This window comes from Podarcis cretensis (genome assembly GCF_951804945.1).
Source record: "Podarcis cretensis genome assembly, chromosome: 1".
Taxonomy (NCBI): Eukaryota; Metazoa; Chordata; class Lepidosauria; order Squamata; family Lacertidae; genus Podarcis; species Podarcis cretensis.
Window position 1 is genome coordinate 33645774 of NC_137170.1, and position 23617 is coordinate 33669390.

A 23617-nucleotide genomic window follows, 5' to 3' on the forward strand; every position below is an offset into this window, starting at 1 on the left:
TCAGATATCTCCTGTGGGTTGTTAATGCCCTCTTCAGTCTCCAATAAGGCTCTCTGTTCTGCAGGATGGATAGGAAATGGGAGAACCTCCATCCCCAGTTCCTATTATTCACACACCCCTTCTGCTTCTGCCTTGTTCTCATCAGTCTGAACTTGCCAATCCATGTCTAATCCCAATGGAACCATGGGGTTCAAGACAGAAAATCACTGCAGGGTATTATTAATCATGGCAAATCACAGAGGGGAATTAATTAAAATAATCAATTATGACAATCACAAAGGGGAATGAATCGTAGACAATTATTGAAGAAATTTGAAGGAATTTAAGAACCAACTGAACACAGAATCAATTAATATCAATCACACAAACTAGCAAAAGGAATAAAAAAAAATGTAGACAACCAGAGAATTAATTAAGCTTGTGACACTGGAACAGCCAAGGGAAGATTCCACTTGCCACAAAGATTAGACACACAAAACTAGCTGCAAGAGACAGAAAAATACAGAGAAATAATTGAGAGAATGAATAAAAGGATACTGAGCACACAGAGCAGAAAACAGAGAAAAGTACAAACCTGAGTAACAAAGAAATGCAGAAAGAATTGCTAAGCTATTGCCAGAAACAAAAGGCAGGAACTTCACTGGGGTTTCTTCTGGGAACAGGCTGCTTAGAAGTTCCTGAGACACAATTGTATTCCTGTCTTCAAGCATAAGAAGTTCAAGCGTGCCAGCACGGGAGAAGAACAGTGGCAAATTGATAATCCTGTAATCCTAAACATTTGTTGCTTTACCAGGTGATGTACTATTGTTATTAATTTATTTATTATAAAAATGAATCCCCTGCCTATACATATACTAAGCTGATAATAGCTAAAAACAATATTGCAATAGAAGTATAATTGCAACCCATCAATAGCTTGGCTGGTTGATTAAGTATATTCCAGGAATTCAACATGGCGCTAAGGAGAATGATCTTCCCTCTCCTACCCCTACACATTGTTCTGGGGGATCTGCTGACCCTCCAAAGCAGATCTGAGGGAGGCGCACAGGGGAGAAGAGAGGAAGGAAAGCCCTGTTGTGCCAAAGGGAGTCCTTGCATTGGCTTCTCCTCACAGAACGGGGTAGCTAAATCTTGCCCTTAGTCTCTGTGCCTAGGTTGGCAGTATCCTAAGAGGTGTGACTGAAGTGCTACTGCCCAACTGGAATAGCCCTCAGGTGAGGCTCCAATACTTTGGCCACCTCATGAGAAGAGAAGACTCCCTGGAAAAGACCCTGACGTTGGGAAAGATTGAGGGCGCAAGGAGAAGGGGACGACGGAGGACGAGATGGTTGGACAGTATTCTCAAAGCTACCAGCAGGAGTCTGACCAAACTGTGGGAGGCGGTGGAAGACAGGAGTGCCTGGCGTGCTCTGGTCCATGGGGTCACAAAGCATCGGACACGACTAAACAACTAAACAACAACAATCCCCTTCCCTTCAAATTACTTTGTCTGACATGCCTAAGCAAAATTTAACACAGTTTTGGACTTTCAACAAACCATTGAAGAGTATCCCAACGCTCAAGTCTTTAACTCATTTCAACTCCACAATCAAAACTTTTGTGTACAATATTTAAAACCAAAATGCCATAACACTTAAGAAATATGTACCTCTAATAAGGAGACTTGCTCCATATAGCACTGGCCCATAAAAAAATATATTTCTGCAGCTTCAAATGTACTAGGTGTAGATCTTGAAGCAGCAGTATCCACCAGCCGCTTCAATGCTTGTTTAAAACTGGCTACAGCATCCTGTAATAAAAAGTAAGTGTAAAATATAGTTAACTGATGTTTGCAATCCCAGTATTGAGAGTGATCATGCTGCTCAATGGTGAATCAGTAACCCTTTTGAATAACAAAGTGGCCTCCATCTTTTTTCCACCGCAGATATATTTACTTTGTTTTTTTAAAAAACAAAGTAAATACCCAACCCTATAGATTCTACACATATGTTTACAATTCTATGCACACTTACTTGGGAGTAAGTTCTATTGAAATCATTAGTTACTTCTGAGTAGACATGCATAGGTTTGCCACATTCTTAAATACTGTATGTTCTGCGGCAAAGAAGACCATGTAATACAGCTCTTTTTTTGGCACCAAGGAAAGAGGATCTGAGGTTATCCCAGTAATGAAAGCTGGACAGAAATACAAACTTAATGAGTTGAATACATAGCCAGAAAGACTGATTTAGTTACAGCCAATTGTCATGTGTCATGGACTAGGCTGCCCAGTTAAAAAAAAAATCCATTTTTACTTCTGCACAGCAAGCAATGATCTAAAACTTGGCCTTCTTTCATCTGGCACCTTAAATCCAAATAGTAATTGCCATTATTTTTCTACATATTAATCAAGTAGGCCCTGGTAAGTGTAATCTTCCCAAGTACTGGTGACACCTGAAGTAGCACATGGGAAGATTCCATTTTTGAGGGTTTACTTTGGCTTCACAGAACACCAGATATCAGAGAAGCATGGCTTGCTGCCATGGCCAAAGTTAGAGAGGCATCATTAACCCCCAAATAGGGTGGAAGGGACGCGGGTGGCGTTGTGGGTTAAACCACAGAGCCTAGGGCTTGCCGATCAGAAGGTCAGCAGTTCGAATCCCTGCGACAGGGTGAGCTCCCGTTGCTCAGTCCCTGCTCCTGCCAACCTAGCAGTTCGAAAGCACGTCAAAGTGCAAGTAGATAAATAGGTACCGCTCTGGCGGGAAGGTAAACGGCATTTCCGTTCGCTGCTTCCGTTCGCCAGAAGCGGCTTAGTCATGCTGGCCACATGAGCTGTCTGCGGACAAACACTGGCTCCCTCGGCCAGTAAAGTGAGATGAGCGCCGCAACCCCAGAGTCGTCCGTGACTGGACCCTAACGGTCAGGGGTCCTTTTACCTTTACCTTTAGGGTGGAAAAGGGTATGGGGAAGGCTAGGGGAGATGAGGTTAAAAAGAAGTTTTCTCTAGTTCAGATTAAAGTCCAAGACAGATAAAAATATAGGGATCATACACAGAGGCCAGTGAGATTAAATTAAGTGAGATTAACCACTGAGTGGCAAAGACAGCAGAAAAGAACGGACAACCAGCAGGATGCTGTGTCCCAGCAGAAAACAGCAAGGAGGAATAGCGATTTAATAAGAAATGAAATAGTCACCAGAACCCATACAGAATTCTATCAGCCTCACACATTTTCCCTATAGCTTTCAAGAATAGTTCCCTTCAAAACCGCAGAAATACAAGAGCATATCTTTAACCTTATATTTTTTGGCTTTCATTTGGATTTTTCCAAGTAGAACAAACATGGCACAATCAGGTTGGTTTTCGGAGGCTGCAAGCGCACACACAATGGCCTTGTTGTGATTCTGACAAAATGACTGAACAAGTGCTTCTTGAACAAGCGAACATTCAAGGGGTCCTGTAAAATATTGAAGGACAACTTCATCCTGGGCCAACCTATTTATTATTGTGCATTTCAATGTATAAATACAGATATCATAAGAGACAGGCAAACTTCATAGCCAATGTTAATATAAATGTTCAGAATGCCAAAGACTCGTATTAAACTTCTGTTAAAGCACTCGGCATTCAGAGAATACCAGAGTGATGTACAGAAACCAAATATAAAAATACAGCAGTGGTTCCCAATTAGCTTATTACTAGTTCTGCATGCTCAACGAGACTTTGGGCTTATATTTCTTAGACAGCCATCATAGCATTTTATGCCAACAGGGCTTCGCATCTACTTAATTTTCAATTTTTATTCAGCTAGCCACCTTAACAATTATCTGCATTTTTGTTGTTTTAATGGTGCATTCATTGTGTTTTAACATTGTACATTGCCCTGATATTTTGTGAAATGGTGGTATAAAAATACTTTTATTTTAAAAAATAAATGTCAAACCATTTTGAACTTGAGGGGACCCCCCCCCAACAAAAAAAAAACACAACTGTGATAGGGTATGAGGGTTTGCCGTTCAAGAAAAGTTCCAGGTGCTCCTGGGCATGCTTCAAGTAATCCTTTGGACCTGGGCCATAGCTTCACAGTGCACAGAAAGGTAAAACATAAAAAAGACAGTACCTTGACCCATTTCTGCAACTTGGTATATGCAGAAACTTGCAAGATCATAATTCTGCATCTCTAGTAAATACTGTCCTCTGTAAATGAAGTATTTTAACATAATTAATTTATTGGAATTTCTATGAATAGTTTGGTATTTGGTATTCTATTGGTATTTGTTTTTTGGTATATGTTGGTATATTTTACCAATATATTCTATTGGTATTTGTTTTCAAATACCAATAGAATAACAACAAAGATTTAAATATTTGAGTAAATAAAAATTACAGAATATTATCAACTCTTTATTGGCTCTACATTCAGCAACCTTTTTTAAAAAAAATATTTATACTTTTCAGATAAATACAATTCATTTCAACTTTTTAAAACTTGACTTAACCCCCTTTTTGTGCGGTTCCTTAAATTTATTTTTACTATCTTCTGCATATCCAAATTAACTTAACCTACTCATTTATTTATCTTCTTTATATATATATACTCTTATATAGCTTCAGGTTATTACAATAATCCTGCCAGTGTTTTTATCTGTTTACAATTTACGTGTAAATATTCAATAAACCATTTCCATTCTTTTATAAAAAGTTTTTTATCTTGATTTCTTATGCTTCCAATAAGTTTTGCCATTTCTGCATATTCCATAAGTTTTTGTATCCATTCTTCCTTTGCTGGGACTTCTTTTTCCCATTTTTGGGCAAGTAACATTCTTGCCGCTGTAGCCATGTACAAAAATAAATTTCTATACAATTTAGGTAGTTCTATCCCTATGAATCCCAGAAGAAAGGATTCTGGTTTTTTTCAAACGTTATTTTAAACATCCTTTTCATTTCATTATATATCATTTCCCAGTAAGCCTTAAGACCACCACATATGGAAAAAAGAAAACCATTCAGCAATCTTTGCATCATCCCTAATAAAATGCCTAAAATATATCTACTAGGAATAAAATGTGCTAATTCACAATATTTATATCCCATTCTCTATCTTTATTGACCCTAAGGGCAAGTTACATAAATAAATATTAAAATATCCAAAAGAAGCAGGTAAAGGTAAAGGGACCCCTGACCATTAGGTCTAGTCGTGACCGACTATGGGGTTGCGGCGCTCATCTCACTTTATTAGCCGAGGGAGGCAGCGTATAGCTTCCGGGTCATGTGGCCAGCATGACTAAGCCGCTTCTGGTGAAACAGAGTAGCGCACGGGAATGCCGTTTACCTTCCCGCCGGAGTGGTACCTATTTATCTACTTGCACTTTGACATGCTTTCGATCTGCTAGGTTGGCAGGAGCAAGGACTGAGCAACGGGAGCTCACCCTGCCGTGGGGATTCGAACTGCCGGCCTTCTGATCGGCAAGCCCTAGGCTCTGTGGTTTATACCATAGTGCCACCCGCATCCCAAAAAAAGCAGATAAAAGTACAAATCAATAGACCAAACATATGTAACATAACAGCCTAGAAAAATATCTCTTGAGCTGATACTAGAAGTAAAATATTCCATCAGATTCTGACAATCAAGCTAATTTGTTTTTAATGTAGGCAAATTTCATTTAGTCAAATAACGCCCTAAGAAAATCTATTTATTTATTTATTTATTTATTTATTTATTCATTCAGTTATGCACTGAAGAATCTCAACTATTAAGACCACTTTAATTAGAGTAGCATTCTTGATGAAATAATAATATTTATCCAGCACTAAAGGACCTAAGTGGGACGCAGGTGGCGCTGTGGGTTAAAGCCTCAGCGCCTAGGACTTGCCGATCGAAAGGTCGGCGGTTCGAATCCCTGCGGCGGGGTGCGCTCCCGCTGCTCGGTCCCAGCGCCTGCCAACCTAGCAGTTCGAAAGCACCTCCGGGTGCAAGTAGATAAATAGGGACCGCTTACCAGCGGGAAGGTAAACGGCATTTCCGTGTGCGGCTCTGGCTCGCCAGAGCAGCGATGTCACGCTGGCCACGTGACCCGGATGTGTCTCCGGACAGCGCTGGCCCTTGGCCTCTTAAGTGAGATGGGCACACAACCCCAGAGTCTGTCAAGACTGGCCCGTACGGGCAGGGGTACCTTTACCTTTTAAAGGACCTAAAAACTAAATTTAAAAGGATACAAACTACTTTAGTAGACCACACATCTGAAATCATAGTGAGGACCTATGAAGAAATAGCAGAAGCAGCTGAGTTGTATGCTGCCCTCAAATATGAGTCAATGAAGCATGAACTTCCGGGCTAATGGAGAGAAGTTGAGTTCAGTCCTCCATCTCCTTCAGAGCTGAAGCCATTGCAGAAGCTTGTCTTGGGCTGACAGAATGGAATACAGTGCTCCACCTTCCATGATGACTTCACAGTCAAAGCAAGGAATTTACAAGGACTAGGTCCTAGGCCAAGGATAGCCAATGTGGTGTCCTCAAAATGTTACTGGCCTACAACTCCATGCTGGCTAGGGTTCATAGGGCTTGGGCTCCAACAGCATCTGGAGGGCAACACAGTGGCTACCAGGCCAGTTAATGGTTAGCACCTGCACTCTGCTACCAATGTTATTTCTTAGCAACATGAAGGCAGCACAGTATATATGTGCAACCCTCAACCCACATCAGTGTAATTTCTGTGATTTTTCAACAAAGGTTGATATTCACCTAGTATACCAAGCCACCACTTGTAACCTTCAGTGTCCCTAAACAGACACCAAGAGTCAAACTAGACATGGCATTAATGTATAAATGCATTTATACATGTATGAATACACTAATTTATTCATTCATTCATTTATACATACATACATACATACATGGGATCCCAACCACATTCCTGGTGATGACCCAGACTAGTTCACTGAAAGGAAGGAAACAGCAAGTTTGGGAGGTAATTTTTCCCAGAGTGTGATGTTGGGGGAAATGATTAAGAATACTCCCTCAAAACTGTTTTTTTTTAAGTTTAAAAAAGAAACATTAAATGTAATAGCACATTTAACATCATGTCAAAGGCTTACATCATACACAGTGATAATACAAGTGGACAATAAAAGTAGGAAAGAAAGAAACAAAATGAGAAAAGGAGCTGATAACAATCTTACCTTGTTAAGCATAAGTGGGGTGAGTTGGGCTGGAGATGAATGGCTCTGTTTATATCTTTAATTGCACTCTTTAGATCATGAACCTGTTATTTTAAAACAGACAAACATCCATTATTCTTTGTCTCAGGATACCACCATCTCATTCAATGTGTTCTCCTATACAAGGACCACCTCCTCCTTTTAAAAACATTTTTAATTCATATCTTTTAATATTATATAAACTTCAACCAATTGTTAAGAAACTTCCACAGCTTTCATTTCTGCCTTGACCAAAAGGAAGGGCCATAATCCATCATACCATCCCTGCTAGCCGAAGGAAATCCTTTTATGTAAATAATAGGGCATGTCCAGATTTCCAAATCCAAATTTCTTCAGTTTTTTAGTACCTTGGTATAACTGGCCAACATTTACTTACATACAGAATTCATTCAGAAATTCTGGACCTATACATTAATTTGGGTTTTCTGAAGAGGACATTTATATTTTTTAAAAAAGCTTCTCCTGTGATACTAGGAGTTAAGACTCCAAACTTTTTGTCCAGAGGAGAAGGGGTTCTCCCCTTTGTCTCCCCCAAATATATATGGGGAAATTTAAAAAAAAATTAAGCAAGTGGGAAGTTTTAACTAGCACATGTATGTATCAAGGAAAAAAACAAAGCCAGAATGTTCAACACCGTAGACCCTAAATGCTCTTCATTAGTTTTTAGAACTAAATTAAGCCTTCAGAGAGATGGTTCTGACTAAGAAAACACCAGGACTTCTGTTGTTTGCACTGAGAAAGTCTTTGCATTTCTTGCACATTGTCCCAGTATTGTTTTATATGTAAATCTTAAAGCAGCTAGTTAGTGAGCACCTATCACACAAATTCTACAGCATAGGTAAAGAATAGATAGATACCCTTTGATGTGCCTGGGCTCTGCACATGTATGGTCTAATATCTAATGGATCCAGCTGAATGGCTTGAGTGAACTGTCGAATAGATTCAAAATAACGGTCCATATATAACATCAAAATCAGTCCAATATTTATGTAAGCTACGGAAAGGCTCCTGAAAATAGAGACAGAATGCTATGAGCATGACATTTTTCAACATGTTTGTGCATTATGCAACATCGAATTCCATATTATTTCTTGAATTAAAGCCTGTCTGCTTTCCAGTAAGAAAAACATGTTTCCATCCTAGACCTGTACACGCTACATATCAAAAGCAAGAGTAATGTTTTGAGTTCCCTCCTGCTATCTCCGTGCTGCTTCTTATAGTGAGGGCAGAAGCACGGCAGAGTGTCAAGGAGAGGAATACACATTTCTTTTCCACAGCATGGCGTGGCATCACACAACCTGCTTTGTAGGCAACCTGGGCACTAAGAGCATAATTTACCTCAATGCAACAGAACGTCTGCTTTCTGGCCATCCACAAAGTGGGATTTATCAGTGGCCTACACTGACTTGTTAGCTAAACAATTAATTAAACAATTAATGAAAATAATGTGTCATTCTGATACAGATGCCACATTAGCATCAGAATCTATATTGGATTCATTTCCAAGCTCTACTATTTATGTTTCTTTGGGGAAAGGAGCAAGGAATACAAGATATAAGAAGTGTAGCTTCTTGGGTAATACAGCCAAGCAATAGGAGACTACCTGGTCTGAGTAGTTTGATAGTTAATACCTTCCTCCTTCAGCAAAATGGTTCCATTATCCCTTAAGGTGGTGATAGTGGAGCTGTTGTTTTTTAAAACATTAATTGGATCTGACTAATTTGGGAAGCAGGTGGTGGTGTGCATTACTCTGTACCCAAACAATATAAAAGTTAGGACCTGTATAGAGTCTATTTTGCTTATGATGGCCCTCTCCGTAGGTCAAGGACTGGCATTTCTGCACCTCCATATGCAGGGCACTGGTTTGTATATCATGCCAAGCTAAAACATGGTTTACTGCAAATGCAGAAATACACAGGCTCTAAAAAAGTTAAATGGCCCCCAGAGGGTTAGCTCTGAAAAACATTAGCTGGTTTTAATGTGTTTTGTCAATTGATTTTATTTGATCAGCAGGCATGAATGCCATAATAATAATAATAATAATAATAATAATACAGCAATAAATAAATAAATAAATAAATAAATAAATAAATAAATAAATAGAACATACCTGTCCAAGGAGAGTGCAGTTTCAAAATCACAGATTGCCAGTAACCACTGTTTCAGCTCTGAATACAAGATCCCACGGTGAAGGAAAGCAGCAAGATTCTCAAACTTGTGATTGAGAAGAACTGAGGAGGGATGAGGAAACCAGGTATATATAGTTGTTTCTATATGCCCTTCATGAAATATAGCCTTTGCAATAATTATATATTATCTCAGTGTGCACTTCATCCTTTAGTTAATTCCTTCTGGTTTGCTCTTCACTGCTCTGGCACAAATCACAGCCTCCTTGTAAAACTGAAGGGCTTGTTTTAAAATATCACCAAATGTGCATGACTGCACCTCTATGATTGCTTCGAGAGATTTAGTGACCTTGAAATATCTATGGGAGCTTGTGAAAAAGTTGTATGGTTGTATCAGATCACAAAACAACCCTTACAACCCCATCACAAAGAAATTGAGGTGTTCATTGTGAATAGGAGTGAACTTTTTTTCAAGGAGGGAAAATACTCTAATAATGGAAGGATAGGAGAAAGGGATTCTGAACATAAAGGAGCAGGACAATGGAAATATTGAAAAAATTGCCCAAATAAATGTGAGAGCCAGTCATACCTCCTGGGCTAAATATTATTATTTATTAAATTTATATACCACCCTTCATCCAAAGATGCCAAGGTGGTTCACAACAGAAAAATAAGAGAGAGATACCAAATACATAATAAAACAAAAACAAACCAATAACACCTCTCCTACAAACAAAAACATTTTAAAAGCCACAGAATGTTAATCAGTTGAAGAAAAACGTTTTCGCCTGATATGCAATGAATGCGCCAGGTAAGCCTCCCTGCGGAGAGCATTCCACAAGCACTGCAGAAAGGGCCTGTTTCTCATGTTGCCACCCTTCAGACTGCTTGTGGAAGAGACACGTGAGGAAGGGCCTCAGATGATGATGGCAGGGTCCATGTCAGTTCATTTTATGTATCTATATACTGTATAGATACACATAAAAATGTAAGTAGTACAGTGGTACCTTGGTTCTCAAACGCCTTGGTACTCAAACAACTTGGAACCCAAACACTGCAAACGTGGAAGTAAGTGTTCTGGTTTGCGAACTTTTTCCGGAAGCCAAACATGCTCCAATTTGAGTGCCACACTTCTGTTTTGAGTGTTACGCTGAGGTCTGTCTGTTTTTGCTATTTATTTTGCGTTTTTGTTTTTGCGGCTTTTTGTTTTGTTTTTGTGACTGTGTGGAGCCCAGTTCAGCTACTGATTGACTGATTGTGTGACTGCAGTACACTGTTTATTGCTTTCATTTTATGGATCAATGGTCATGTTAAAGTGCTGTTTTAGGGGTTGTTTGGAAGTCTGGAACAGATTAATCCATTTTACATTACTTTCTATGGGAAAGCGCGCCTTGGTTTTGGAACGCTTTGGTTTTGGAAAGGACTTCCAGAACGGATTAAGTTTGAGAACCAAGGTACCACCCACTGTACATATATACATATACATATGCTGGAAGGGCTTTCCAGTGTTTAAAGTAAAAATCTTCAACATATAGATGTAAAATTTGTATATACTTTTAGTTCTATGAATGTTTAATTGGTTTTTTTAATTTTATTTTTTCTATGTTTTCAGCAGTTCTCATTTTCAGCTGTAAGCCACCTTGAGTCCCATTAGGGAGAAAGGCAGGAGATATAGATATCTGATATACTTAAAAAGAAAAATGTATAAATTCACACTTTGAACTTTAAAAAACAGACAAACACCATGCATTTATAATAAAAGCAGTGTATACTATACCAGAAACACTCAAGTCCTGCAGGGCTTGTTTTGGATCCAGCGTTCGCAAAAGACAACCTCTGTGGTAGTATGCAATCCAATCATTAGGATTCAAGTGAATTGCAACAGCAAAATCTTCAGCTGCATTTTTATACTGCTCTAGTTTAATATATATTCTCCCTCGATAGGTTCTAGAAATCAAACCAATATTTTCCTCATCATACTAGCTTTACAATATTCTGCATTTATATAAATTGTGTCTGAGTGCAAAACTTGACCCAGTGTGTTTAATTTGATTTAAACAAGTCAAGGCTGTGATCCTAAGTATGCTTACATGGAAGTACCGTAAGTTCCATTCATAACAGTGGGAATTGCCTTAAAGTAACTGTGCTTAGAACTGAAATGCAAGAGGCGAGGAAAGATAATGGGCAGCTTAAAAAACATAAACATCGAATTTGACAAAGCATATTGATCAGGCTCTCAAAACAAAAAGTGTACGTATTGTCTTAACAATGCCATATAAATTAATATATTCCATAGACTACTATCCTGAACCTTACAAACATTCTGATGCAAAGAAGGTTAAATGAAGGTTCAAGAGGCATATATACCAATAGCAGAGATAGCTCTGCACAACACAATTGACCCACCACCACAGACAGATTTCATAAGACATTGGCACTCCTTGTGTCATCAGATCCAGTCTCAGTCTCTCTCTCTCTCTCTCTCTCTCTCTCTCTCTCTCTCTCTCTCTCTCTCCAACAGATAGACACAAGTAACACAATGGCACTCATCACTCTTATATATTTATACCCAGAAAGTAGGGCACAGATACTTTCACTCAATGTACAAGAGGTCACAGGCAGACACTGAATGCAGGGCATAATCATTTTCTCACTGTTATAAGGGATTTAGAAGTCAACTATAATTGCTTAAATTCATATATAATTTGCAGTTACCTTGCCTCTGCAATGATTGGGTCCTGTTTAATCACATTTGTAAAATCATTAATAGCGATATTCCATATAGATTTATTAAAGTAATGTATTCCATGCTTCATAAGTGCATCAGTTCTTTTGGGATTATAGAAAAGGCACTAGATTGAAATAAAATACATGCAATTGTTACCCTTGCTTTTGTATTCATAATGTCACACCAAGGCAATCATTCCATCAACACAAGCATGTCTTCTTGCCAAATGAAATTATCTCCCCTCTCATCTTTCTGTGTGCTCTTCTAGGTGTTCTCCTGACCCCTCCCCCCCCCCGAGCTGATTTGGGTGGGCAGGGGAGATGAGGAAAGTCCCATTGCGCTGGTTGCTGCTAGTGCATCTATTTAGTTGAATGGAGTCCAGTGGACTGCCAAAGCTGGGTTGCTTAACCCTTTCCTTCCCTGCCACTGATCCAGTCAAAAAATATTCCACCATGTCCAACTTGGGGAGAAAAGGTTACCTCTTTTTTCTTTCTCAGAGAGAGATAAGAAGCTGAGAGCAATGTTAAGTGGATAAACAGCAAGTGAGTAAATCATACTAAATCATACTCAGAATGGGAGCTGTGTCTATAATGTCACACCCATTACAGTGGTGCCTCGCAAGACGAAAAGAATCCGTTCCGCGAGTCTCTTCGTCTTGTGGTTTTTTCGTCTTGCGAAGCAAGCCCATTAGCGGCTTAGCGGACTAGCGCTATTAGCGGCTTAGCGGATCAGCTGATAAGCGGCTTAGTGGCTTAGCGGATCAGCTGATAAGCGGCTTAGCAGATCAGCTGTTAAGTTGTTTAGCGGATCAGCTGTTAAGCGGCTTAGCGGCTTAGCTGATAAGCGGCTGAGCGGCTGAGTGGATCAGCTGATAAGCGGCTTAGCGCTTAGAAAAAGGGGGGGAGGGGAAAAAACCCGCAGGAACTCGCAAGACATTTTCGTCTTGCGAAGCAAACCCATAGGAAATTCGTTTTGCGAAGCGCCTCCAAAACGGAAAACCCTTTCGTCTAGCGGGTTTTACGTCTTGCGAGGCATTCGTCTTGCGGGGCACCACTGTACCATAAATTGATTTAAGTCAAGACTAATTTAAGCCCATTGATTTCAGTGCATCTACTCTGAGCATGACTACTGTAAGTCAGACAGTCCCATGAAGAGAAAGAACAAAGCAGCCCATCCTGCCAAACTTGTTTGTTCCCAAAGGGTTGTGCTCCTTGCTACTAGATTTACTGCCAAATAAGGTACAATAAGTGACTTCTGAAGGGATAGCGTTTTTAGTGCTGGCACCCTGGTTATGGAATGCCTTCCCAACAGAGTTGGTACTTTTCATTTTTCACAGTCTTTTCAATCCATATTTTGTCAATTGTGATTTATCTCTTTTTTATTATTGGATTGTGTCCAATAAAGTTCTACTCAGAGTAGTTCAACTGAAATGAATGCACCTAAATTAGCCATGTCCATTCATATCGATTTAGGGTAACATGGCAGGAAGAATATGGGGAAGTCCCATTGTGCAAATGCAAATCCTTGCACTGATGGGATGCATTAGTTGGAAATTCCCCAATATTGATTGGTGGGTGGTATACCAAAGTAACTAAACCAATAACTAGGCAAACTCAACTTTTACTCTTGCCCAGTAAGAGCTTTTATTGTTTTTTCTTTGAATAGTAGGCCCTCATGTCATATCACAACTTTGGCTTCAATAGTGTTGTGTGACCACCATTTTAAGAACCTTTGCGAAGAATCCTTTGCGAGCACAGAAGTAATTGTACAGGTTTTTTGATTCTGGCCCAAATATATTGTAAAACTATATATAGCAATACTTACTTTGGCATAATCTTCTATCGCCAGTATTATATCACCATCCTCTTCATGGGCCTCAGCTCTTTTGTAATATATTTCATCATCTGTAGGTCTGCATTTCAGGGCAAGACTGTAGTTGATAATTGCTAATGAATTATCTCCCTGATTTTTGTATATTTCAGCTCTTGACAGATATGCATCTGCATAATCAAAATACTTTAAAATTAGTCTCTTTCAGATGCCCAATATCATTGATATGCATGTTTAATTTTTTTAACTAAAATTAATTGCAACTGTAATAAAAATTTGCAAACAAAATCATGTGATTCAAATCTGCAAATGTATTGGAAGTAATTTTCCAACCTTTGTCTTGACCTATGGATATTTGGAAGAAGTGTTGCATAATAATAAAACTTCTGTACATACTGATTTGATATCGGGGACACATAATCAGGAGCTTCTCAGAAATTGTACATCATGGGGTTTCAAAGTTACTTGCCTGCATTGTTTTTGTTGCACTTAATTATAAAATTCAGGTCTTCTAGCGCTGGAAGCATTTTGTTCTGGTAAATGAAAATTAAATGTCTATGCCAATAGGCATTAACCAGCATTGGTTCTAAACTTATCGCCTGTGAAAGTAATGAGATAAACTGGTTATTAGTTAGCTAAAAATTCCAGTGTATCATAAGGCACATCTTCAGTTGCACCTCTGGGCACATCACTGGGGATCAAAGAAAAAACAACATGGTGAGATCTAAGTTTTGGTTAGGCTCTATAGAATCTGGTTCCAGGACCAGGTGGAGCTAGCTTCTGGGTCAAAAGCAGATATATCATCTAAAAAGGGCAAGGGCTGAGTTCCAACCAGGAAACAAGGACCAGAGGAAGGTACACTGAACACAAGTCAAGTTGCAGAACAGCATCAGAGCATCTGTGGAAAGGGCAGTCAGAAGCAGATCCACAGTCAAAGCCGTACAGCTGTTATATTTATGGAAGCCACCAAGGGAAGGAAACGGGCACACAGGTAATATGCTCACACTGCAGACCAGTTGCTCTGAGGTTAGGATTTATAAGACCTAGTGGACATAGAATAAACTGACTGAATGATCTGGCAGGTAGGAACAGAGTAGTTGCCTGAGCATGGCTGCCAGGAATCCTGGCCTGAGACCTCCTTTAGTGCCCTACAATTAGTTGCTGCAAAACATTTATGCACTGAAGCTCCTTGCATACTTAAAAATTAAATAAATGTACCATTTTTAGCTTATATTGTTGCTCTCATATTAACAAAATGCATTTTGAAATTCTTGGCTACAGAAAGTAGTTAAACTCAGTCCAAAGTGAATATAAACTGGTCACTGTAGGCTGCAAGTACCTATACTGAATATCTAGTTTCAATATGTTCTTCTGGACCCCAATATAAAACAGTCATATAAGAAAGATCTATGGTCTGTCTAGCATAGCTTACTGCTACAGCAAGCTTCCTTACTACACACTAACTCTATTATATGCTACTGAAAAAAATACAATTGTCAAGCATTCAATTGATGCATGATTGTGCATGCACACATTGCACCAAGCCCAAAAGTGACTTTTAAAGTGGCAAAAACAGCCCTAAAAGAGCCCAGAAAGGGCAAAAAATATGTAAAACAGTGCCTAGAAATCCCACGAGCCTTTGCAAGCACAATCCCAGGAGCCCTTGCTCTGACTGTTAAGGCCTGTGGAGAGTTTAATTGGAGCAAGGGAGTTCGGATGGAGCGACTGTGGTGGAGTTGCATCTGTTAAGTGCTGCTGGGTTTTTTAAAGGGTTTTCAAGGGTTTCCAGAAGTTTAGAGGGTGTTTGCCAGCTTTTCCAATGGTGTTTCCGGTGCTTCAGAATGTAACTCCCACGTAAATGGGGAGTTGCCTGTACACAATACAGCAATTCTCTGATACTCATGCCTAGCTTCTAAACAAGTGTAGTAGCACCATGTCTGTATGACATCAAACGTATGCATAACATCACCACCTGGTAAACAGCTTGATGTTTCTATAGTCCACAAACTTGTCAAAAGTGAACCATGAATGACTGGGGGATTTTATGTAGCTGAAGATGATGGATGGATGGCTGGTGGAGGACCTTGTGTGAGAGGCAGGGAAAGGGAGATCTCCCAGGGTAGTAGGAAAGCTCCCAGGTGATAGCTGGGAAGGCCCACCTCTTTCTGTGTGAGACAAGGGTTAGGATCTACCTTTGAGAGAGGACTTTGCATTTTTATTACCTCTTTTTGTTTTTGCTTACTTTGTTTTCATTGTATTGTATTGTGAAAAACCCTACTGCAATCTTATTAAAAATGAACAATGAGTTTGAGTAGGTCGTACAACTGTCAATAACCATAATGTGGAATTAAGACTTTCATTAAAATATATTAAAAAAAATATTGTGTGTTCAGATATGTAGGGTATAATGAAAACAGATCACTGGTGACATAATTATCTGCAAAATTGCTAGGTTTCCAGATATAGTCCTGCAAAGTTTTTTTTCTAAATAGAAAAGTGCATAAAATGAGGAATCCAGCAAGGGGATTATTTGAAAAAGATGCTCTTCCATTTTTTTAGTTCATCTGTCATTGCCAGAGGGTCATAGTTATTAATAAGATAACAAAGCATCTTCAGTAGCAAGAAAAAATAGGTATTATTTCTTTAAAACTTACTTTTTCCAAGTCATCCATGGCTGCCTTCATTTTGCCTATTTTCCTGTATATTGCTCCACGTCTACAATAGTTAAACCCAGAAAATTTTCCTTCATCTATTTCTTGGGTTATTTTATCAATTTCAGATTGACACTGCTCAAGTTCATCTGGCTTTCCCTCGAAGAGAAGAGGATTTATTGTGTTTACTAATTCTGTGTCCTTGGTTTCCTCCTCTATGTCCTTTTTGCCTGCCATTGATTTATCAGTAAAAGATTGCCTACTGGGAGGGTATTGCTCATCAAACCATTTATTCCAGATTTTTCTGGCCCAAAGATAATCATCGGTGTCTTCTGGGGTTCTCCCTTGGCTTGCTGCAAATTTTTCAAAATCTAGCCAGCAAGGGAGGCTGGGACTTCGATAACTTCGAACTGCTCGAGATACTTTGATACAGAATTTATTATGAATTGGAAGCTTTCCAAGAGATGCAGACCTAATGAAAAAGCCAAAACTATAATTACATTTTGCCTGTACATTTGTTGCTGACATATGACCAATATGACATATGTAACAATGTGACATATGACCAATAAATATTCATTATAAAGTTTAATAACGTATTTGATTCCTGCATAATATTCAAGTTTCAACACATAACAGAAGATTCCTATCAGGGGTGCATAAAAATGGTTTACACTGTCATTAGTATTTATTTTTATGTAGAAAATTTATAATTTATGTAGAAAACTTAGTAATCAAAGAGCTCTCTAACTCTTTATTATACACTCATGTGTCAAACCGATAAGCAATGTGTATAGCCTAAATAGCATTTTCTGATGAACAAGGTACAAAAAATCCAAATAGTACCTTCCTCTCATGTTTAGTTTAATTTACTGTAAAATTAACTGTAATTAATTTACTGTAAAAAAAGGGGGGTGGGGACAATTCAGTGCTACCAAAAGTGCAGCGCCCATACACAGAGAATCCCATAATGATTAGAAAGTATTTTTCCACATCAGTCCTTCACACAACCACTGGCAGTGCACTAGGCTGTAGCAGAGCACTGGAAGTCTGTGAGCCATTTCATATCCTCAGGCAATTTGACTGCTCTATGTGATGAAATGCAAGAACACAACATGAAACTTGCATTTAGGCAAAAGGGTTGCCTACTGCCTGAGCATTTGCTGAGGGAAGAGAGGAAACAAAGCTATACTGAATCCTTTGGGAATCTTCTGCCCACAGTTGATGTTCTTGTGAACATATCTGGTACCAATCTGGTACCCTCCAAATGTTTTGGACTACAAGCTACAACTCCCATGATCTGTTACCACTGGCTTTGCTTGCTGGGATTGAAAGGAGTTGTAACCCAAAGCATCAGGATAACACCAATTTAGGAAAGCTAGTATTACTGTATTACCCATAAAGAACTGGCACACACACAAAAATGGTATCTGGTGCTGTTGGGGAAATTACTCTTTCCATACCCCAAAATGCTCAATATATAAAATTAAAAGTTGCAAATATTAATAAAAAGGCAGACCTTTTAAGAATCTGAGGAGGTTCTCTTAATTTCTCACAAACACTTTCTAATATATGAAGAGAAATGTATTTCCCTGCTGTTTTCAATGATCTCCTTTTGTATGATGCTTTCCTTGGGAAAATGATGTACTTCATCCCGGCTTTTCTAGATTCTTCAACCAGATTAGTTTCATCTATAGGTTCAGGAGCTGGAGTGGGTGCAATAGATGCAGATCGTCCTCTAGAGGAGAAAAGACCTTTTGTTTGCTTGAATGTACTTGCCAAAGCTATATCAGAATCTTTATCTGAACCAACAAGAACACTTTTGTGTGCGGCAGATTCTCTTTTCTCAAGGCTAAGAGAGCTTTGTGGCTTTGTTGATAAAATGCCAGGCTTTGTAGCTTCCGTATCTACTGAAAGATGTTTTTTCATAACAGTTATCTCTTCCATAGTGGTTCTAAAATTAGCAGAAATCTTCAAAGCAGATTTGTCTCTGAATGATAATTCTGGTGCACTATGAGGTCTTTTAACCAGAACTTCCTGTAAGAAAAACAAATCTCGGTTTGTTTATTTTTAGTTTTGTTGGATAACGTTCCAAAAGTAGTCAGCAGTATAAAATTGGATTGCTGGGTACTTAGTATGGGTTGTCTCCAACCCGGCACCTTTGCTTCCACAACTGACTGTGTGTGCAGAATTTCTCCTGTCCCCTCCAGCCCCCGTGTGCCCTCAAAAGGAGCCCTGGAGCATTGGGGGACCCTTCAGAGCAGCTTGGGGTGGATGAAGAGGGGGCTGAAGGAGAAGAAACGGAAGTCCCATTGCATTAGTGGAACCCTGCTAAAGGTTACAATCAAATAAACAGATCCTCTTGAGAGAGTGAGCAAGAATAAGCCAAGCATGAGCAGGTTAATTCCTCCTCTTGCCTAGGCAAGATAAGATTATGTGACATATCAACATAATCAAGTATCTACCCCAACCCCTCTCATTTTGCCTTAGTTTCGTCTTAGTTCACGTGAGTGTCAATGGAAAAAACCTAGGAGGTCTAAAAGGAAGGAAACCAAAGAGCAGCCTAGTAATATGCACCCCTTTTCTCTGTAGGTTTTCTTTGTAGGCCTGTTCAGAATCTATGGTTTGCTGGGAGGGAGAGGGCCCTGGAGTCTCCCCTGACTGAGCAGAAAGACATCAGGCAATAATGACCTAAACTAAGCCAGTTGTGTATGGAAGTGAGAGCTGGACCATAAAGAAGGCTGATTGCCAAAGAATTGATGCTTTTGAATTATGGTGCTGGAGGAGACTCTTGAGAGTCCCATGGACTGCAAGAAGATCAAACCTCTCCATTCTCAAGGAAATCAGCCCTGAGTGCTCACTGGAAGGACAGATCGTGAAGCTGAGGCTCCAATACTTTGGCCACCTCATGAGAAGAGAAGACTCCCTGGAAAAGACCCTGATGTTGGGAAAGATGGAGGGCACAAGGAGAAGGGGACGACAGAGGACAAGATGGTTGGACAGTGTTCTTGAAGCTACCAGCATGAGTTTGCCCAAACTTTGGGAGGCAGTGGAAGACAGAAGTGCCTGGCGTGCTCTGGTCCATGGGATCAAGAAGAGTCGGACACGACTAAACGACTAAACAACAACAAGAAGCCGGTGACACAATCCAGCACTCCCACCAATGCAACCAGGCTGGGCCAGCCTTGCTGCCTCCAGGGCCCTCTCCCTCCCAGCAAACCATAGATTCTATTGCTGGGAGGCCATGTACACCACAGCACCTTTCCTCATCAACCACTCCTGCTCAAAAAATACCTTACTGAGCAATTTTATATGTATTTACTTTCAAGCAAGTGCCATTGTTTTCAATAGGCCTAAGTATGTTTAGAATTGCATCCTTGATTCTATAGAATCTATGCTGTCTTCGTTCATTCATAATGAACATGTTTCTATAGCAAGCAGCTCGTCCACAGATGCAAAGAATGAGTTTAAAGATTTTCAGTTCTGCTGTATACAGGTTTATTTTGAAGTAAATGCCCACTGTGTTCAATGGGGCTTACTCTTACTAATTCTATTCCCATTTACCTGGAAGGAAGCCCCATTGAATTCAATAGAACGTGTGTCTAAGCAGACATGTATAGGATTGGACTGTGTGTTTAGGACTACAGTCTAAATAAATCTTGCAGCACAATCCTAGGCATGTCTACTTGAGAGTAAGTCATCACAGCTACTCTGTGTAAATAACTGATATAAAAAGTTTGAATTCTGAAAATCAGAAAGTGCTTTAGTATTTCTTCTCGCAAACTGTTTTGAAAAAATAAGGCTACAGTACTAACTCAACCTACAGCACCTAGAAGTAAGCCCACCAAATTCAGTAGGGCTCATTTCTGAGTATACATTGTTAGGATTGAGTTGTAAGGCATAATAAAATGAATGTAGAGAGATGTATTTACGTTTTAATACCCTTTCTTGTAAACTATCCTGGGGATACAATTGAAGGGTGGTGTAAAAATGCCTGAATTTGAAAAACTGTTGACAACAGTTACACAAGCAAAATGATTATTATATTTAATCTCCCAATTACTTTTAATTAAAAAATGTGAATGTTAGATCTCATTGAAGGGAAACATAAGGAATATCTACCACTGAATCGGAACAGAATTAATTTTTACCGAAGCAATAAAATCTATATGCAAAAACTGGAAATAAAATTATTTGGTTGGCACTTAGTGTCACATAAGTCAACTAAGATTTTATAAAACCAACATACATATTTCTTGCAGATGCAACTCCTTCACAGCAGACTACTTACACATTCTGTGATGTTCTCCTGCAACACAAAGTTTTGGTATCTTGTAAAATGAGACATTACAAGAATAACTGATTATTATCTAACACTAGTACAAAAATTAGGCAGCTTGAATTTTACATTTTTTCAAGCACATTGTTTTTCACTTCCTAATTTATTGACCACTGCAAGTTAATTATTGCCAAGAAGGAAGAACTCTACAGTCCCAACAATGAATAAAAAGAATCTGTCTGCCTTATGGCACAGGCAGAGGCTGAAGCCTCAGCACTGCTTGATCTCAGCATTCTTGCTCGCTTAATTGGTTCCAGAGCAGAATAGGAGGGGCTGTTGTCTTAACCCCAAGTCTCTCTCTCCCCATCCCCCCTTCACACTTTGTGAAACCCAAATCCCTGCTAGGATGTTTTACTCAAGCTCTATGGAGAGACTTGGAGAGCCCAACACAGACTCTGCATCAAGAATAGGAAGCAGAGCTAATCTCACACTTGAAGGAGCTCTGCCCTAGCAGAGAATTTTCCAGTTTAGTCAGGTTCATTTTAGTATATACAGTAATTGGAATTATATATTTTAGATTTAGTTCAGAGAGGTTCCTGTTCTTCAGTTTTCCTTAATAGAGGAGTAAAGTTCAAGCCAGCCCTACCCTCCTACTACTGGGGAAGCAATTACGAAGAATCTTAAATGCCCTGCTTAGTCTACCAGAGAATTAAAGATTAAAATAAATAATTATAATTTTGAGTTAAACTGTTAAATTTTAAACAATAAATTAATATTAAATATGGATGTGATTGTTGCAAATAATAATTAAAGCTTTAAGCCACACTCTGGATAAAACTGTTGCTATGAAAAATCTACTATATATTTTGGGAAATCGCTTGGACATTTCTTAAGATACTGCAACCAAATTTTGCATGGTGGTTCCTGCAATTAAGGAGCAGGTTTTCCTCAATGTTTGGATACAATTGGACACCATTCTGAATCAAGATGGCAGCCAGAACCTTTCAAAACACCACTGTTTTAACCACTGATTTAAAAACTGCACTGATTTTTTGGTTTCTCTGAATTCCCAAGCAATGCTGGGTATGATGCAGCTAATAAATAATAAGTACTAAATAATAAATCTGAAAAAAGGTTACAATACCTGTAATGTTTTCCATTCAGAAACTAAAAGCCCTGGAGAGGAATTGCTTCTTCTACAGATTTTAAGAGTCTATGAAACAAAGAAAAATATATACAAAAAGTGGGTATTTTTTAAATAGAATGAAAGTATTTATTTTCATAACACTTTTTTTTCTTGGAAAGCTACCCTAGATTCAGATTGTGAGCATGTATGTTGGTTCTCCATTAGGAGTATGAAATTAAAAATAAATTGAGTTTTATTTACATACTGGTAAAGCTGACATAATTATGTACACTGAAGTCTAAAAATTGTGGTGGAAGAGAGGCATCATGTGGGCTTTCTTTCTGGTTTAGAAAAGGAAATAAAATTTCACATAAACACCCTGTTAAAAAGGAGATATTTGCCACTGGACAATAGTTGTTTAACACATCTAGGTCCAAATAGAATCAAGGAAGGCATCCGGATGAGGAGCTTGGGAATTTACCTTCAAATGACAGAATGGCCAGTTGATGAACAAACAAAAAAGTCAGATTTTCTTAATATTTCACAAATATTACTACTTGCATTCTTCATACTTTTCACGAAATACAGAAAATTAAAGATAGTGTAATTTTGGCAAAAGAGCCTGTCTCAGTTGACAGGCTTCTGTTACAAATCTAAGGCATATCTCAGCTGCAGCACTCAGCAGGGCAGGGTGTCAGCACTTACCTGACCTGCTATCGCTGCTGCTGCAGCTTACAGGAAGGGACAAAGCAATGGGCGTAGTGAGCATAGTGCTAGCACACTGGTGGAACCAATCCAGTGTTTGCATACTAACCTTATCACTGCCTTTCCCCTCCTCCTTTCATTATACTGCAGCAACAGCAGTGGCAGGTCAGCTAAGTGCTGACACCATGGCACCCACTACTGTTTGTAAGACGGAGAAACAGGGACCTTAATTAACTAGGCCTTGGTTCTTCTGATGAGCTGAAAGGAGGAGCTCTGAAGTTAAATACTAGATGGAATCAAGACAGCCGCATGGCACCTTGATGTTTAAGCAGCCACTAAAGAAGGGACGCAGGTGGCGCTGTGGGTTAAAGCCTCAGCGCCTAGGGCTTGCCGATTGAAAGGTCGGCAGTTCGAATCCCTGCGGCGGGGTGCGCTCCCGCTGCTCGGTCCCAGCGCCTGCCAACCTAGCAGTTCGAAAGCACCTCCGGGTGCAAGTAGATAAATAGGGACCGCTTACCAGCGGGAAGGTAAACGGCGTTTCCGTGTGCGGCTCTGGCTCGCCAGAGCAGTGATGTCACGCTGGCCACGTGACCCGGAAGTGTCTCCGGACAGCGCTGGCCCCTGGCCTCTTAAGTGAGATGGGCGCACAACCCCAGAGTCTGTCAAGACTGGCCCGTACGGGCAGGGGTACCTTTACCTTTAAAGAAGTTTTTTATTTAAGACCATTTTCTCTGAAGTGTGCTAATTGTACTTTAGTAAAAAATGTTTTTAGAATTTTTTTTTTTAATATGTCATTTTATCTTGTACTATACACCACTTTGATGGCCTCAGGCTAGGAAGTGGTTTATAAATCTGTAAAATAAAATAATAAATAAGCACATGGCAGGTTCCGTCTCAGGTACAGGACACAGAAAAATGAAAGTTAAGAGATATGGGACATCCAAACTGAAGACTGAAAGAATCTAGTTATCTCTG

The 23617-nt window shown here is 39.4% G+C and overlaps 1 protein-coding gene across 2 annotated transcripts in view; it reads right to left on the reverse strand.

The window, feature by feature from the left end:
* The window catches only part of TTC6 (tetratricopeptide repeat domain 6), a 61855-nt gene that overhangs the window by 15888 nt on the left and 22350 nt on the right, over positions 1–23617 (reverse strand). For both annotated transcript variants that reach the window (XR_013833217.1, XM_079954294.1), the window contains exons 12-25: positions 21956–22024; positions 20824–20841; positions 18052–18569; positions 16536–17004; positions 14351–14480; positions 13876–14051; positions 12039–12175; positions 11101–11270; positions 9308–9428; positions 8055–8205; positions 7159–7241; positions 4101–4177; positions 3277–3437; positions 1649–1789 (exon numbers count right to left, since the gene is read on the reverse strand). Coding sequence is in view for 1 of the 2 variants with exons in the window: in XM_079954294.1 (XP_079810420.1) it covers positions 1649–1789; positions 3277–3437; positions 4101–4177; positions 7159–7241; positions 8055–8205; positions 9308–9428; positions 11101–11270; positions 12039–12175; positions 13876–14051; positions 14351–14480; positions 16536–17004; positions 18052–18569; positions 20824–20841; positions 21956–22024 (2421 nt within the window). In the remaining variant the exon portion in view is untranslated. The remainder of the gene's footprint in view (positions 1–1648; positions 1790–3276; positions 3438–4100; positions 4178–7158; positions 7242–8054; positions 8206–9307; positions 9429–11100; positions 11271–12038; positions 12176–13875; positions 14052–14350; positions 14481–16535; positions 17005–18051; positions 18570–20823; positions 20842–21955; positions 22025–23617) is intronic.